Source organism: Rhinichthys klamathensis, unplaced genomic scaffold, assembly GCF_029890125.1.
Source record: "Rhinichthys klamathensis goyatoka isolate OS25496 unplaced genomic scaffold, OSU_Roscu_1.1 h1tg000040l_1, whole genome shotgun sequence".
NCBI lineage: Eukaryota > Metazoa > Chordata > Actinopteri > Cypriniformes > Leuciscidae > Rhinichthys > Rhinichthys klamathensis.
The window spans coordinates 2,963,364-2,979,425 of NW_026606587.1; the positions used below are offsets into that span (position 1 = coordinate 2,963,364).

Sequence of the window (16,062 nt, forward strand, 5' to 3'; positions counted from 1 at the left end):
GAAGATGGCCTGATCGGGACAGTGGCAGTTTCGTCAATTGTCCTGAGCGTCGTTCATGCTGGCAGTCCTTATTGTCGAGCCCTGCTGTATTTTCTACAGATTTCGATTTGTTTTAGCGAGTATTTAATTATTTCACCCAGAGAAAAACGTTGGATTATGCAACAGGCATTATACAACTCAGTACCTTCACACAGTTAACCAATAAACTAGTGCTGTCAAAAGATTAAAATATTTAATCGCGATTAATTGCATTAATGTCATAGTTAACTCACAATTAATCGCACATTTTTATCTGTTCTAAATGTCCCTTGATTTCTTTTTGTCCCATTATTTTTTCTCATTTTTATGCTCTTATCAACATGGAAAATCGGATCACTTTGTGCAAATGTGTTTTTTTTTTGTTATTGAAAACAATATTGGCATATACTGTAGTGTTCAATTTCACACTAACATTCTCACTTGGAGCAGTCATTCGCACTTGGAGCAAATACAGTAATCTCTCACACAATGTAAGACTGTCCATTAATACAAGGGTGAAAAAAATACTTTGTCACACAAACAGCCCCTTCAACAGCCCTTTCTAAGGGATCAAACCAGGGTGATACAAAATACAGTTACAAAGTGCACATGTAAGGTAAACTAGGACTCAGCCTATAGTGCAGTTAAACCATGGCTTAATACTTTCTTTTTCTCAAGTTTGCTTTGAACATAGCAGTCAGGCTACTGCTCTTTATTCACCAGAGGCTCATCAACCCAGCCTCTTATTTCAGAAAGAATGAACAGTAACGGTTACCAATATAAGGTAAGCCTACTACTTGAGCCAGTTACTCAAACAGACAAGCCTGTTGACATTTTCAGACAACAGGGAAGCTCGCTTCTTTTGTACAACATGCCCAGACAGTGAAAACCTTTCAGAAGGTACTGGTGTTGCTAAGTATTTGCGTGCAAGGCGGGCCATTCACTTTGATCACTTTGGTCTTGTCAATGGAACCATTTGGCAACTTTTTAAAAGTAAACTTTCCATTCAGAATCTTATTGGCATCTATTTCGGCGTCTCGCGCTCGCCATCGACTCAAAACGTAACGTTAGCCTACTACTCTTTGGCCGGCTAGCGAGCCCAAACAAGTGTGTGCGGCGTGCCTGTGGTTATGTTTCCGGTCTAGCTAGATCCGGTGTGGTGTTGTAGTTTTTCTAATGTTACTAGTTGTTGCAACAGCATGTGAAAAAAACGAACGAAATGCCAAAAAGAACGTTAATCTCGCGATAAAAAAATTTGACTCCGTTAAAATGGGTTTGCGTTAACATCGTTAATAATGCGTTTAACTGACAGCACTACAATAAACCAATCCATTGGTTTGTTATTTCTGCCTTTTTCATGATATACTGTAGCCAATATGCCAATGGTTTTAAATTGATCAAAAGTCTGCCGATAAATATTGGTGGCCGATACATTGGTACCTCTCAATTTTTATCAAAATATCATAATTGGACCTTCCACTGAAAATGTCAGACTTCTTTCTTGTGACATACATGACTTCTCAAATCATTTAGTCTACTTAAACTCTACCCCTGCAAGCTCATGTTCATCTGCCTTAATTTAATGGAATGCCCACATCTCAAAATCCAATCAATTACCGATGCATAGAACCAATTTCTTGCCCTACATTTCTTCTTTTTTGATTATCCGTTACAGTCAGGTGTATTTCACAATACGAGAGAAAAAAAAAACTGTCACTACTTCCATTTTATCGCGACTTTAAGAATGCTGTAACAACCTTAAAGGTTTCTCACTCAAAATCTGCTCAAATTTTACTGTTTCTGTTGCTTTTTGAATACTTCGGTATCGATAAAAAAGATTTCTCTGACATCTTGCTTCATGCAGAGTCAAGTGAAGTTTAATTTGAATCTCTGCCCACCAGATTGGCCAACATTTTGTATTTCAACACAAATTGCTTATTTACTTTTTTTGTCCAGTCATCATAGTTGAGTTTAGATCATCAGACCAAGCCACACCAAAGTTATCGAATACACTTTCAAGTCTCAGCATTTATTCATAGTATTCATAAAACAGCAAAAAGTACCTACTGCATGAATGACCTATACTACTGTAGAGATTCTGAAGTGCTCATCCACTGGACACTTTACTATCCCATGAGGGCACGGAAGAGGATCCGTAAATCCTAATTTAGTATTTAAATCATACTACACACATTCATACTTTATTGAACATACTTTTTAATGGTCACAAAATGTGTTCCTCTTCAAATGTATTGTCTTCTCAGACACTATGTGATTTCAGATGCAAACTCTTTGAAGTGTAGCTTGAAGTGTATTTTTTTATAAGAGTTATTTATTGTTATTATTATTAGAGTTATTGAAGTCTCTACTAGATTTTTCTAGTCTGCCCCCTAATAGTCGACTTAACCGTAGTCAAGATTAAGAGGCTTAGTCTACCAAATTTGAATTAGTTGGGTAGTCACAGAAAGAAAAAAAACAGGCAGTCACGCAGTCCGTGATGGGCAAATCATTAACACGGCTGGTCCATGTGGTAATTACAGTATATCGGGCAGTAAATCCAAATGTTTGCCTATCATTTACTGACCTCAAATGGCTTATCATTTTAAACATGTAAGTAGTAGTCTAACGTTAGCCTCTTTACATGGCGGATCGCTCTAATGTTAACCTAGATAAATGTGCACTGTTATTTGTCGCATGTCTATGTGTTCATGCGGAGGTCACTTACATTTTGTCCTGATAACAGTGAAAATAGCATAAAATATTCATGTCATTTTTGGTCATACAGATGCATCATTTGAAACTGTAAAGGGTCTACTTTTATTTGTGTACACTCACAATAACAACAAAACTCTTTTGTAAAATAAAGAAAACAAACAGGGTGCACTTTCTGCATCTCGGTCTCCATGAACTACCTTCTGAAGCACATCACAAAAGTGAATTGAAACTCACTCATACAAGCATAAACTTGCCTCACATGAATATTCTATATGTTAGAAAGCTTGAACTGTCTAGTTTTAAATTAACCAATTTCAATATTCTCTGATTATGTAATCCATATGAAAAGTACATTTCTCTCTATATGTGCACTGTACTGCAGAGATGGCAAGTCGGCATCGTCAACTTCATTTTTGCAGCCGACACTGACTCAGAAAACACTAGTTTACCAATAAATTAGTAAAATGTTCAGTAAGTCTCCTTGCTGTTTTTTTTTCAGACACATTCATAATCATTACTTTTGCCGGCGCACTGCAGCAAGCTTTATGTGTTTGAGTGCCTCATTATTCTGGTTTAGGATTTATCTGTAAAGTAGAAGTTAGCAATGTTACATATATTACACTACCGTTCAAAAGTTTGGGGTCGGTACGATTTTAAATACTTTTAAAAGAATTCTCTTCTGCTAACCATGGCTGCGCTTATTTGATTAAAAATACAACAAAAATCAGTTATAGTATTAAATATTATTCCAGTGTAAATCAGCTGTTTTCTGTGTGAATATATAGTAAAGTGTAATTTATTCCTGTGATCAAAGCTGAATTTTCAGCATCACCAGTGTCAGTGTCTTCAGTGTCAAATGATCCTTCACAAATCAGTATAATATGAGGATTTGATGCTCAAGAAACATTTATTATTATTATCAATGTTGAAACAGTTGTTGGTCTGTCAGTTGTACAGTTTTTTTTTTTTTTTAGGATTCTTTGATGAATAGGAAGTTCAAAAGACTTTTGTAACATTATAAATGTCCTTACTGTCACTTTCGATCAAATTAATTATTCCTTGATAAATAAAAGTATTGATTTCTTTCCTCCAAAAAATAAAATTCTCACTGACCCCAAACTTTTGAACGGTAGTGTACATATGTTTTATAAGCTATAAAAGGAAATAAATGTTGCCTGAGAATCATACAAATACAATATTTGTCATACACTGTCATACAATTCTGTTTTGTTCTTCCCATCTCTAAATATTTTCTCATTCCATCCATTGGAAAAACTACACATACAATTGTTGTCTGAAATCCTCTAAACAGTCAAACTTTTTGCACAATATGAGCATCAAAAAATAAACAAAACAAAAAAACATTCCTACGCCATTGGCTTACGGTTCCTTCATGCATTTGAATCAGTCTCACCCAGTGCCTGCCGACAGATCCTGTCTTCTAACTCGTGGTGGCTTCACTGTTCCTTCATTTCTTCCTGACCTTCAGTACCTTGAGTATTTCAGTGTGGCCTATTTCTGCAGCCACCCATCCTTAAGCCCCAGCGATTTCACCACAACGACATGATGCTTCCTTCTGCCACAAAGTGACTTTGTTTATGTGCTGTGATGTTTCTTTTGAGATTCACACATCAGGTGGAGACACACTTTCCTTTTTCTTGTCTATTTGCGTCTCCGGTGATGTTCAAAGGCTTTCTTGTTTGAGTGTGGTTGGCTCCGGGCAAACCGATGACACTGCCAGTTGCTTACATGTTCTTGTAAGCTGTGGTGTGTTTTTGTTTGATAAGAATATCTGGAGAGTGGTAAGACTCATTGTTTCTTTGGGGAGGGGAGGGTTCATGTTGATGCCATCAAATGGATCCCAGATGTCTTGTGTCTTTTCCGCCTCCTTTTGGTTTGATTTGTAAATATTATTTAAAGCTGCATTCCTAAAACATTCTGAAACTTGCCTCTTTAATTACTGTACCTGTTTGTAGGCGTTTCGAATTCCCAGCAACTAATACATTTCATTTAAATTGGGTTTTATTGGTGGTTTTATTGGAGTTTTGTTATTATAAATGTGATTTAAGATGTAAACTTGTTGTTGAAAGGACACAAATATGCTACCTTTTTAATACATTTACACTCACAATACTGATTATTTTCTTATATTTAAGTGTTAGATAACCAACATTGAGAACATTTTTGATTTGTAATTGTTTTCTTTTGCTTTTTACAAGTACAGCAGTGAAAACATAATATGCGTTATGGATATACAGTTCTGCTCAAAAGTTTACATACCCCTTGCAGAATATACAAAATGTTAACAATATTAGCAAAAGAAGACGGATCATACAAATTGCATGTTATTTTTTGTACTGTTCTGAATAAACTGTTTCACATAACTGAAGTTAACATAGTCAACAAGACAAAATAATAACCAAATGTACACAAATGGACCAGTTGAAAAGTTTGCATACCCTTGAATGAGATATTTACGTTTCCGCGAAGACAAAATATGTACAATTTACCCCGATCATCCAATTCAAGAAGTTTACACCCACTGGCTCTTAAAGGGTTAGTTCACCCAAAAAATAAAAACTTGTCATTCTTTACTCACCCTCATGTTGTTCCAAACCTGTAAGACTTTCGTTCAAAACACAAATGGAGATGTTTTAAATGAAATCTGAGATTTCCGTCCCTCCATTGACAGTCTACGCAACTACCACTTTGATGCTTCAAAAAGTTCATAAAGAGATCGTAAAACTAATTAATGTGAAATTTTCTGAAGAGACACGTACATTTATATGATGTACAGATTGAATTTAGGCTTTTATTCACATATAAACATTCATCAACACACAGTTATGGTATAGTGTAAATGGAGCGACAGATCTTAATTTGAAAAAGAGATCTTAGTTTGTGTTTCAAAGATGAGCGAAAGTCTTACGGGTTTGGAACGACATTAGGGTGAGAGATTTTTTTGATTTTATATTTTTCAACTTATTATCAGAACTATATTAACATTGATAAAAAGCACAAAGTTTTGCTAACTTTTTATGCAAACATATCTCCATATATCTTTAAGGATCTTGGATTTTAGGGATTTGTTCCATGTAATATAAAACTATACACCCGTTGACCTATTTTCAGTTTTTCATTAAAAATCTAATATAAAGATCGTTTAACAGCTTTATTCTGTGCTAAATTGCTCTTGCATATAGTTCTTGACCTTATATACTGTGCTTCTTTGGGTTATGATTAAACAGCATTTCCTGTGGGAAGGACAGATCACACGGTTTGCTCTTATCCAGTAGCTTTAGTTTAAGCAATAATCTCTAATTTTGCTATCACTTATTGGATTCAAATGTGCATCAAATATCACATTTCACTTAGAAAGAATGAATAGGCAGATAGTGGAATCAAAACAAACAGGATTTGTAGAGAGGCTGTGCCACGCTCACACGCTCATATCATCTTTGACCCAAATTGCATGTGCTGCAGCCTCCCCGGCCAGCTAATACACGCAAAGCCTTCATCGTAATGAATCAGATTGAGCAACAACCCCGCCCTGACCCTAATCTCTGGAAATCTATGGGATTTTCAAATGCGTTTTTTTTTTTTTTTTTTCTAGGACAACTGGCCATGTAGGAAATTTTGATCAGTATGAAATGTTGTCTTGTCCACAGGCCATGATTTGGTATTATTGACAGGATTTTACAGGCAGGCAAAAAGAGCAAGAGGGAAAAATCAACAACATGGGATTTGTGCTCTTTATTGCTTATAAGCAAAGATAAGCCACAGGAACTTCTGCATAATAACGAAAAGACATTCATCTCATTTCTCATCACAACGTGACCTTAAGTTACTTTTCATGTTGCCTCTATAGGACATGGCCCCTGAATCTTGTGTGGAAAAAAAAGTAAATTAAACTTAGTTGCAGTGATGCTGCCATTTTTACTGTATTTTGTATGATTTGTATGAAGAAGACTTCTTTAGAAGAAAAACAAATATTCCAAACTTTTGACTGGTAGCGTCAAACTGATTATTTTTTGTTTAATTTTATTCAAAACACAATATTCAAGAAAAGAACGTAAAATTGCTCGGATACCTTTTTGTTTTGTATTTTGTTTTATTTAAAGTTGAATGACATTTCAAATCATTTATTTGTAAATTTTCTGCAAATCTTACCCTATAAAGTAGTATTTCAACATTTGAGTGAATATTTTTCTTCGTAAATGTATTTCATTGAATATGTGATATTTCATTTTAGATAGATCCGGTGTTTACCGCAGAGGTTGAGGAGAGTGTCAAGAGGTAAATATCACTTCACGTCTTCATCTTCCCTCCTTGATCTGCTCTTTTTTACTTTCATCTCCCTCCTTCGGTCTCAGGTACTTGATCTTCAAAGTCTCAGTTTCTTATTGCTGCCACTAGACCCACACACACACGCAGAAACATTCATCTGCTTTTTTCAATATTTCTGTATCAATCTTTCCAGTATTTTTTAAATTCCCTTTTTAAAATAAGGGAATGCCCCCTTGTAAACTGTTCCTGGATGTTTTATAACATATTCATGAGGTTGTGTGTGTGTGTGTGTGTGTAGGTCTGTTGGAGTGTTTCTGGCAGCTGATTTGAGTCAGGAGGAGCTGCACTCTGCCATGCAGAAATCATTTGCCCTGGTCAACTCGTCTCTCTCAGAGGGAATGTCTGCTGCCATCTTAGAGGTTTGTCAGGAAGAACTAATTGAATAAAATCTGTTTTATAACAAATTCTGACCATTGGATTGAAATGTCAATATTTACTATATTGACTTTAAATTGATGTTGATGATAATATTAATAGTAATATGAAGAAAGTAACATGTACAGTATCTTGAGAAACACTGTGAAAGTGAATAGTACAAACACATAATTGTTTTCACAGTCCACAATACGAAATTTTTAAATGTATGCACTTGGTAGAGCGTCTTTAAAATGCTGAGTTTCAGTCTCAGTGTGGTCAGAAGGCCAAAACGCATAGAAAAAGATGCATTTTCGGATGTATCCAGATGTATCCCTAGTATTTGGTTTGTCCAAGAGAAACCAGTCTGAAAAATCATTATTTTCTCTATTGATTTTGATCTCAATACTAGTGCAGGAATCATTTCCAGCAGCTTTGAATCTGTTTGTTTTGCCCGTTATTAGATAGGATATTATGACCACAATATCATTATGTGGATCTAGTTAATCTGTGTTCAAACTGACCAGATTAGTTCAACCCCCAGTGGGATTAATGTGCTAAGTAGCTGTTATCATATTTTCCTCAACAGTTCCACATCTTTTCATTATCCCACAAATGTGAACAAGCCTAGATTGAAATGGCCAATGTATCTACAGAGAATTGACGTTAAAAAGGTTGTTGCAATTTAGAAGAATTTAAAAATAAAAAGGAAAAAGCTTTGTAAATGCAATCATCTAGCCCATAATGCTTGATTGCTATCTTACAGTGAATGATCCTGGAGTTGAATTGGCACTCACAATGTCACAGTAATGGATTGAGTTTCCAGGGAGCACAAATACTGATAGAAAACCTTGAATGCTCTTAAGGCGCTTCAGATAAAAAGCACCTGGAAAATGAATAAATGTAAATGCATTGCGCACAAGGCCAAACAGAGTTAATGTATTGCAATCTGGTGTGTTTTTAGGCAATGGATTTAGGTTTGCCTGTTTTAGCGAGGGATGTTCCTGGAAATGCTGCAATAGTTGAGCACAAGGTCACAGGATTGCTGTACTCAAGCCCTCAGGTAAGATTTACAAAGGTTTTACTCAGAGTTTAATTTTAATACAATGAAATCATATCACAGTGTTTTTGTCTGTTACCTTTTTTCCATAGAATGTAAGTGATTGTGATAAATGTATACAAAAGTCAAATCTATATGTCCCAAGGGCCAGATTTACTAAACAGGGCAAATTAGCACAGATGGGAAGTGGAAAAGTGGAAAGTTCTGCGTGTGATCTACTGACGACACACAAATGAAAGAACACAGACGCAGCCGGATCATTTCCATAATGACCATCACAATATACCAAGAGCAGCGCAAATTCAGCGTCTGGTTTAAGGCATGCTATTTTGGGCGGTAAATAACGGCGCAAATACCAGTAAATTGACCAGTGCAAACCTTAGTAAATCACTTTGCATGATTCATTTAAATACTCTCCTCCCAGAAATGTTGTGTCTGAAAGGGAAACTCCTACAAATGTATATGCAATAAGGTCGGCCGCAAAAATAACCCTGTCCACGTCTGTTCAGCGCAAATTTTTCACTGTGTGTCTTTAGTAAATCCTGACAGTAGTTTTTTTTAACACCAAAAGAGGGATTGTGTTTGCGCAAACTGTTAGTAAATTAGGCCCCAAGTCTTCGGAAGACATGATTGGTCAATGTGAAAAACACACAGAAGTTTTTCCCTCCACTGTATGGTAAATCTCATTAGTGCATTGACTATGTGCAGATTCAAATTTGCCACGTTGTGATTGGTCACGAGATACACAAAAACCAAAGATGTTTGGCATAATTGATGTCAAACTTGCTTTTTGATGCAGAAAGGAAAGATTATCGGTGAAAAACAACTTCAGCCTGTTAGTCACTTAAGGCTTTCATGTGACTTTAGAAGACTTGGAATATATGAGTAGAAAGACATACAGGTTTGTAATGCTTTGATTTGAACCTTTTTATTCAGTGTTTTCAAAATATTAATACTTCAATAGTGTTACAACTTTATTTTTTGGCACTAAAACGCTGCTGTAAAAGAGAGAGTAGTGTTGAGTTTAGTAGTGTTGACTCTTCTTAGCGCCGTCTCTATCTGCTGGTGACTAAGCTTTAACCTGTTTTGGGTCTTTAGGGGGAACAGACAGACTTAGCGTTTATTGTACCGCCGTGCTAAACGGCTGAGAGGAATTCAAGGCAGCTTAAAAGGTCAAAGGGCAAAACTTCTATCCCTAAAGCAATCTGCTCCTCTGAGCAATTTCCAACCATCCATTTATCTTGCTTATCTCAAATGTATTAAAAGCAATAGCGGATCTGAAAATCGCAAGTCTTTGGAGAAACACAGGAAATTGTAAATGAAAGCATTGATATCTGGGCGATTGTGAGCATGTGGGACGTACCATGTGCCCTTCTATATTTGTGACCTATGCTAAGCTTTGACCTCTAAATCAAAGAGCTGTTCCATGACCAAGCGCTAGTACAAGCTTCTCTTCTTCTCGGTAGACTGTTGACTCTTGTGGTTTGCATGATGCCATTTGGAGGATTACTGTAGTGGTGAAATGCACTAACTATTGTCCCATAGTGATTATTTTCACACAAATCATTTACAGATAAAAAGTTAACAATACACTACCATTCAAATGTTTGGACTTGGTATGATTTTGTAATGTTTTTGAAAGAAGTCTTCACCAAGGCTTTATTCATTTGATCAAAAATACAGTTAAAAAACTTAACAGTAATATTGTGAACTATTATTGCAATTTAAACCAACTGTTTTCTATATATATGTATATATATATTAGGGCTGTCAGTTAAACACGTTATTAATGGCGTTAACGCAAACCCATTTTAACGGCGTACATTTTTTTTTTAGATTAACGGTCTTTTTGGCCTAGCAAACTTTGTAATTTTTTTTCACATGCTTTTGCAACAGGACGCGGCATGCGCGGCGCTGCGCTATGAAACCCATTCATTTCAATGGCTTGCGCCCTTTTTTTTTTTTTTTTTTTTTTTACAGTCTATGCTTGCGCCGCGCGAGGGCGTTTTGTTGCTTCGCCGACCAAAGCGCAAGCGGATCTAGCTAGACCGGAAACAAAACAACAGGCACGACGCCGCACACACTTGTTTAGGGTTGCGAGCCGGCCAAATAGTTGGTTAACGTTACGTTTTGAGTGGATGACGAGCGTGAGACGCCGAAATGGATGCCAATAAGATTCTGATGGGAAAGTTTACGTTTAAAAAGTTGCCAAATGGTTCTATTGACAAGACCAAAGTGATCTGTGTGTTTTGTCGTTGTGAACTGAGCTATCATCATCGCAGCACGTCCAGTCTGAAATACCACTGGATGATGGCCAAGCACACACACACACACACACACACAGCTGATGCGAATTCTCCGCCCCCTCGTCAATATCAGGACCTCGTCAGTATTTCTTTCACCCTTTTATTGATGGACAGTGTTGCATTGTGTGAGAGATTATTTGCTCCAAGTGAGAATGTTAGTGTGAAATTGAACAATATATGCCGATGTTGTTTTCAATAAAAAACATTTGCACAAAGCAAGCCGATCCACTTTTCCATGTTGATAAGAGCATTAAAAGGAGAAAAAATAATGGGACAAAAAGAAATCAAGAGACATTTAGAATAGATAAAAGTGTGCGATTTAATTGCGATTAATCGCGAGTTAACTATGACATTAATGTGATTAATCGCGATTAAATATTTTAATCATTTGACAGCACATATATATATAAAAGCTGAATTTTCAGCATCATTACTCCAGGCTTCAGTGTCACGTGTTCCTTCGGAAATCGTTCTAATATACCGATTTGCTGCTCAATAAACATTTATTTTTATTATCAGTGATGAAAAGAGTTGTGATGCTTAATAGATTTGTGGGAACCATGCCCATTTTTCTTTTCAGGATACTTGGATGAATAGAATGTTCAAAAGAGCACTATTTATTTGAAATAGACATTTTTGGTAATGTTATGTCTTTTGGTATTATAATTGGTAATATAAATGTCTTCACTGCAACTTTTGGTCAATTTAACACACCCTTGCTGAGTAAAAGTTTTAATTTCTTTAAATGAAAAATACTGACTCTGAAAAACTGTTATAAACACTCTTATGGCCAACATTTTTGTCTTAAGTGTGTCAAAATTCCAAGAATGGCGTAATTTTACTTTTAGTCCCAGACTTAATCATAAGTGTGATTCATAAAGGTTCCTAAGTGTCAAGACTAGGTCTCAGCTCCTAAATGATTTAAGAGTGCTGGAGAGGTATCCTAACCTAGTGAGGAGTAACAAGATGACAGCAGAGAGGAGGAGAACACACACTTTCTGAAAAAGATATAGGGCCCTATCTTGCACTCGGCGCAAATTACTTTGTACACTGACGCATGTATCATTCCTATTTTGCACCCGCGCAAAGCGGGCTTTTCCCTCCACAGACGCACGTCGGTTAACTAAGAAATACACTTGCGCTCCCCGGGGCGGTTCAGCGCAAAGAGGAGGCGTGTTCCGGCGCAAACTTTCCCTCATGCTATTTTGCTGTTCTATAAAACAATTGCGCCACTGACCAGAAAAAACCTAGTCTAAAGTCAGTGGCGCGTTGCGCGTTGTTCATTATGCTATTTTAAGGGCGCGTGCTTGGCCATAATCAATGTAGCGTGTGCACAACGCGCATACACGTTGATTCTCTCATCTAAGCAGCAGTTTTCATTTTTGCAAATCATACATTATTACGATAGATAGATAGATAGATAGATAGATAGATAGATAGATAGATAGATAGATAGATAGATAGATAGATAGATAGACAATTTATTATAAAAGCAACATGTAGCTTACACATTTACCCAAATTATCATACGCCTGTTTAACAGAAGTTAATTTGGGTGGGTTTCTCCATCCCCAATGTCACTTCTCTGTGTTTTACGGCCCTGACGAGAACGTTGCTCTCCTCGGCTGTGAACCGCTCCTGGCGTGCGCCTGGCAAATCCGCCGTTATAATAGGAATCCGCTTTAGAACAAGCGGGCCTGCTCTTAAAGGGAATGTGAGATGACGCTCTGATTGGTTTATTTCACGTTACGCCCAAACCACACCTATGAATAATGAAGCTACTTCAGACCAACCCCTTTTAGATTTGCGCCAGGCGCAAGAGGCATTTATCCCGCTGGGAAAATAGCAACAGCGCCGGGATCCGCCCACAAAGTTACTTGCGCTTTGCGCTTTGACACTTGCGTTTCAGATCGTTAAAATAGGGCCCTTAATGTATTGGAGTTATGTATGTGTATATTATAATATGACAGGGAGTTAAATAAACGATACAGGCTTGATCGTAAAGGTATTTCCTTATTAAGAAATGTAATAACTTATCCCACTCTACAAATCAATGCTCTGACTGCAGTAATGAAAGAAATAATTAAATTTTTTGGCAACTGGAAAAATGCAGGAGTGGCACCGGTGATGACTTGAACCCTTCAGTCCACAGTAAGCAGGGTCTTATTAGCAATATTGTGGCACTAACCACACATATATATTATTTTTTAAATATGAAGCAAGAACAAAACATTAAACTTAGTGAAGTTTATCTGACCAAATTATTTGGCAAAAAAGGCAAACTACAGCTACAGGTTTTAGAAAAACAAAAAAAGCTCACAGGAAAATGAATGCATTGACAACAACATAATCAGTTATTAAGATGTCACTGGTTCTCTTGTTTTTGCATGTGCGCATGATTTTGCATGTTTATCACAAACAAAACAATTTACTGCAAGCATAACTAGACAATATGCTTACAAAATCCTTAACACATTTTTAATAATATTTGGATAAAGGGTGAAGATGTTAATAATTTTCCTAGGCTGGTCAACACTTTTGGCCACTACTGTGTGGCAGTTTATTGACTTTCCAGCTGATCTTCAAACCATGCAGCAAAAGCAAGCCACTTTTATGAGGATTTCAGGCTTCCCTGGAGTTCACAACACTTGAGTGCCACTTCAGTCAGCACATAAGAATCAGTGTTAGACTTTGCTGAAAGTTGCTTTTAGATTCTTTATAAAAGTCTCCCACTCTAAGACAAGTCATACTTTTTACTGAGAATTTTTTGACACTTAAGTCAAAGCTTAAGACTATTCTTAAGAGCATTTCAGAGAAGTTTTATACATTGCAAAATCTGCTGAAATTTCTTGTCACTTATTAAATTCGCCTAGCAGCATTTTATCCCCGCTGTGTTTTCTAAGTGCCAAAGATTTGTTTACCCATGTGCAGCATAAGTCACATCTGTGCACTGTGCTAAGCCTTGACCTCTATCTTAGTAAGTAGCTAAATGAGAGGTTTAAGACCGGACTATATATTGTCAAACAAAGAGTATCGTTGAGGCTTAAAAGATCTCTGATGATTAGTTAGGCTCTTCACTACACTAACAATCTCAGAAAATATCTAGTTAATCAAAAGCGACAGTAAAGACATTTATAATGTTACAAATAATTTCTATTTCAAATAAATGCTGTCCGTTTGTACTTTCTATTAATCAAAGAATCCTCAAAAGATGTAGCACAATTCCCACAAAAATAATAGGCAGCACAACTGTTTTCAACATAATGTTACTTGAACACCAAATCAGCATTTAGAATGATTTCTGATCGATCATGTGACACTGGAGACTGGAGTAATGATGCTGAAAATGTACCTGCTATTTTTTATTTATTTTTTATCCAATAAATGCAGCCTTAATACTGAGCATAAAATACTGATAGTTAGTGTACATCACTCTAAAGTGGTTTATTTGGTAACTGATCTACTGACTCCATTATCCTGCATATTACACGGTTATACCAAATAACTTAACTCGAACTACACCCAAACTCTAGTTTCCCTCATAAAGAGCCCAGGCACATCCCACCAGGCCACATCTCTGTCAAACGTACTCATTTACACTCTGGTTTCATCATGGTATTGTGTCAAGGGCAGAGGCATCGGCTCTTTCATATGACACAAACGGTTTGCCTTTTCCACATGGCTTCTGTAACCCTGCTGAGCTGAAAGAGAGGTTTATAACCCGACTATCCTTTCAGAGTAAAGCCAACTTTAACACGAGTCTCCCATGATACCCGTGGTTAAGAGTAAATAGCAGGGGGTCACTGGAAGCTGAAGGTGTTTTAAGTCGAGTTGAAAGACAAGTTGCAACATGGGCAATTGACATGACGATTAAATTCACTGTTCTCAAAGAATAACGTTTTTATATTTTCATCCTTTGGATACGCACCAGTTTTGTCCATAAATATAAAATGATGTTCTTCATTGATGTTGCTTCGTTGATTGATTTTTATGCTCAACCAAGGCTGTGCTTATTTAATCAAAAATACATTAAAATCGATAATATTATGAAAAATTGTTGCAACTTAATAAAAAACGGTTTTTCGATTTTTCCTGTGATGGCAAAGCTGAATTTTCAGCATCATTACTCCAGTCTTCAGTGTCACATGATCCTTCAGAAATCATTCTAATTTGGTGCTCAAGAAACGTTACTTTTTATTATATTATTATTAATATTATTTTTGTGGAATATGTGATGCTTGCTGATGTACTCATAATTCACCTCACTAAATAAACATACTAAACAATTTTTCATTGTTTAGTGTACCAACAAAGGATTTCAATGTTCTTGTTTCCACAGGAATTTGTAAGCATGTCCAGAAAGCTTCTGGATGACCATGAGCTCCAGGAAAGACTGGTGAGAAATGGAAAGAATTACATTACAACATGCCACAACCCAGGGAAGGAGAGAATAACCTATCAGAAACTGGTGGAGACTCTTCATTGACAGTGTGATGGGATTAACATTTGTCTCAGGTCTTTCTTTTTTTTTTGAGCATTGGAGTCTGTATTGCATATTTCAATTGGAAATGCAAGCCTCTCCCATGACTGTAAAGATAAAGGTGGCAATTTGTTTCTGGAATAGGATAAACCGGAAAATACTGTATATTTATAGGAAATGTTGACTTTCACTAGGTATGAAAGGGACACGCATTTTACTATATTCTACATATACTCAGTGCTTAAATTGCAATTTATGAGGTCTTAGAACAAGGTGATGGATCTGGCAGTTTTTCTTTTTTTGGAGAATTGTGCACTCTTGCTGTGTCCACAGACAGCTGTGTGTTTGCAAGGTGTTTGCCGCCTTTTGTTTTGTTGCGATGCTTGTTGGTAGTGAAGAATGCGTATAAAAGTGCAGTGCCAGTGTTTCTACAGTAGTTGTTACTACAGTTTTCTGGGTTAAAGAATTGTGTTGACATTTTGTTCTAGCAAGAAAGAGTCCTCCTCTAAGGAGGATCTCAGCTTGAATTAAACGGACAGCTTGCATTCATGTGTGCATGTGTAATATGAAGGGACTAGACATATGACAAACTAAAAATGGCTAAAAATTACTATACTTGATTTCTCTAAACAAATGTAAAGGGAATAGCATTTTCTGGAGGCTTGTGGGAGATCCACTAAAATAAATGGCGGATCCAGTTTCAGAGGTGCCACATCCAGCTTGTTCTGGCACAAGTTATGCCCCGCTTTTAACTGTAGTAAAAAATTAAAAGCTTTAAAAAT

The 16,062-nt window shown here is 36.6% G+C and overlaps 1 protein-coding gene across 1 annotated transcript in view; it reads left to right on the plus strand.

The window, feature by feature from the left end:
* glt1d1 (glycosyltransferase 1 domain containing 1) overlaps positions 1–15,326 on the plus strand; it is a 47,842-nt gene extending 32,516 nt beyond the window's left edge. The window contains exons 9-12 of the mRNA XM_056246619.1: positions 6,986–7,029; positions 7,319–7,439; positions 8,399–8,497; positions 15,140–15,326. Coding sequence (XP_056102594.1) covers positions 6,986–7,029; positions 7,319–7,439; positions 8,399–8,497; positions 15,140–15,286 — 411 coding nt within the window. The 3' untranslated portion in view covers positions 15,287–15,326. The remainder of the gene's footprint in view (positions 1–6,985; positions 7,030–7,318; positions 7,440–8,398; positions 8,498–15,139) is intronic.
* Positions 15,327–16,062: the final 736 nt, after the last annotated feature.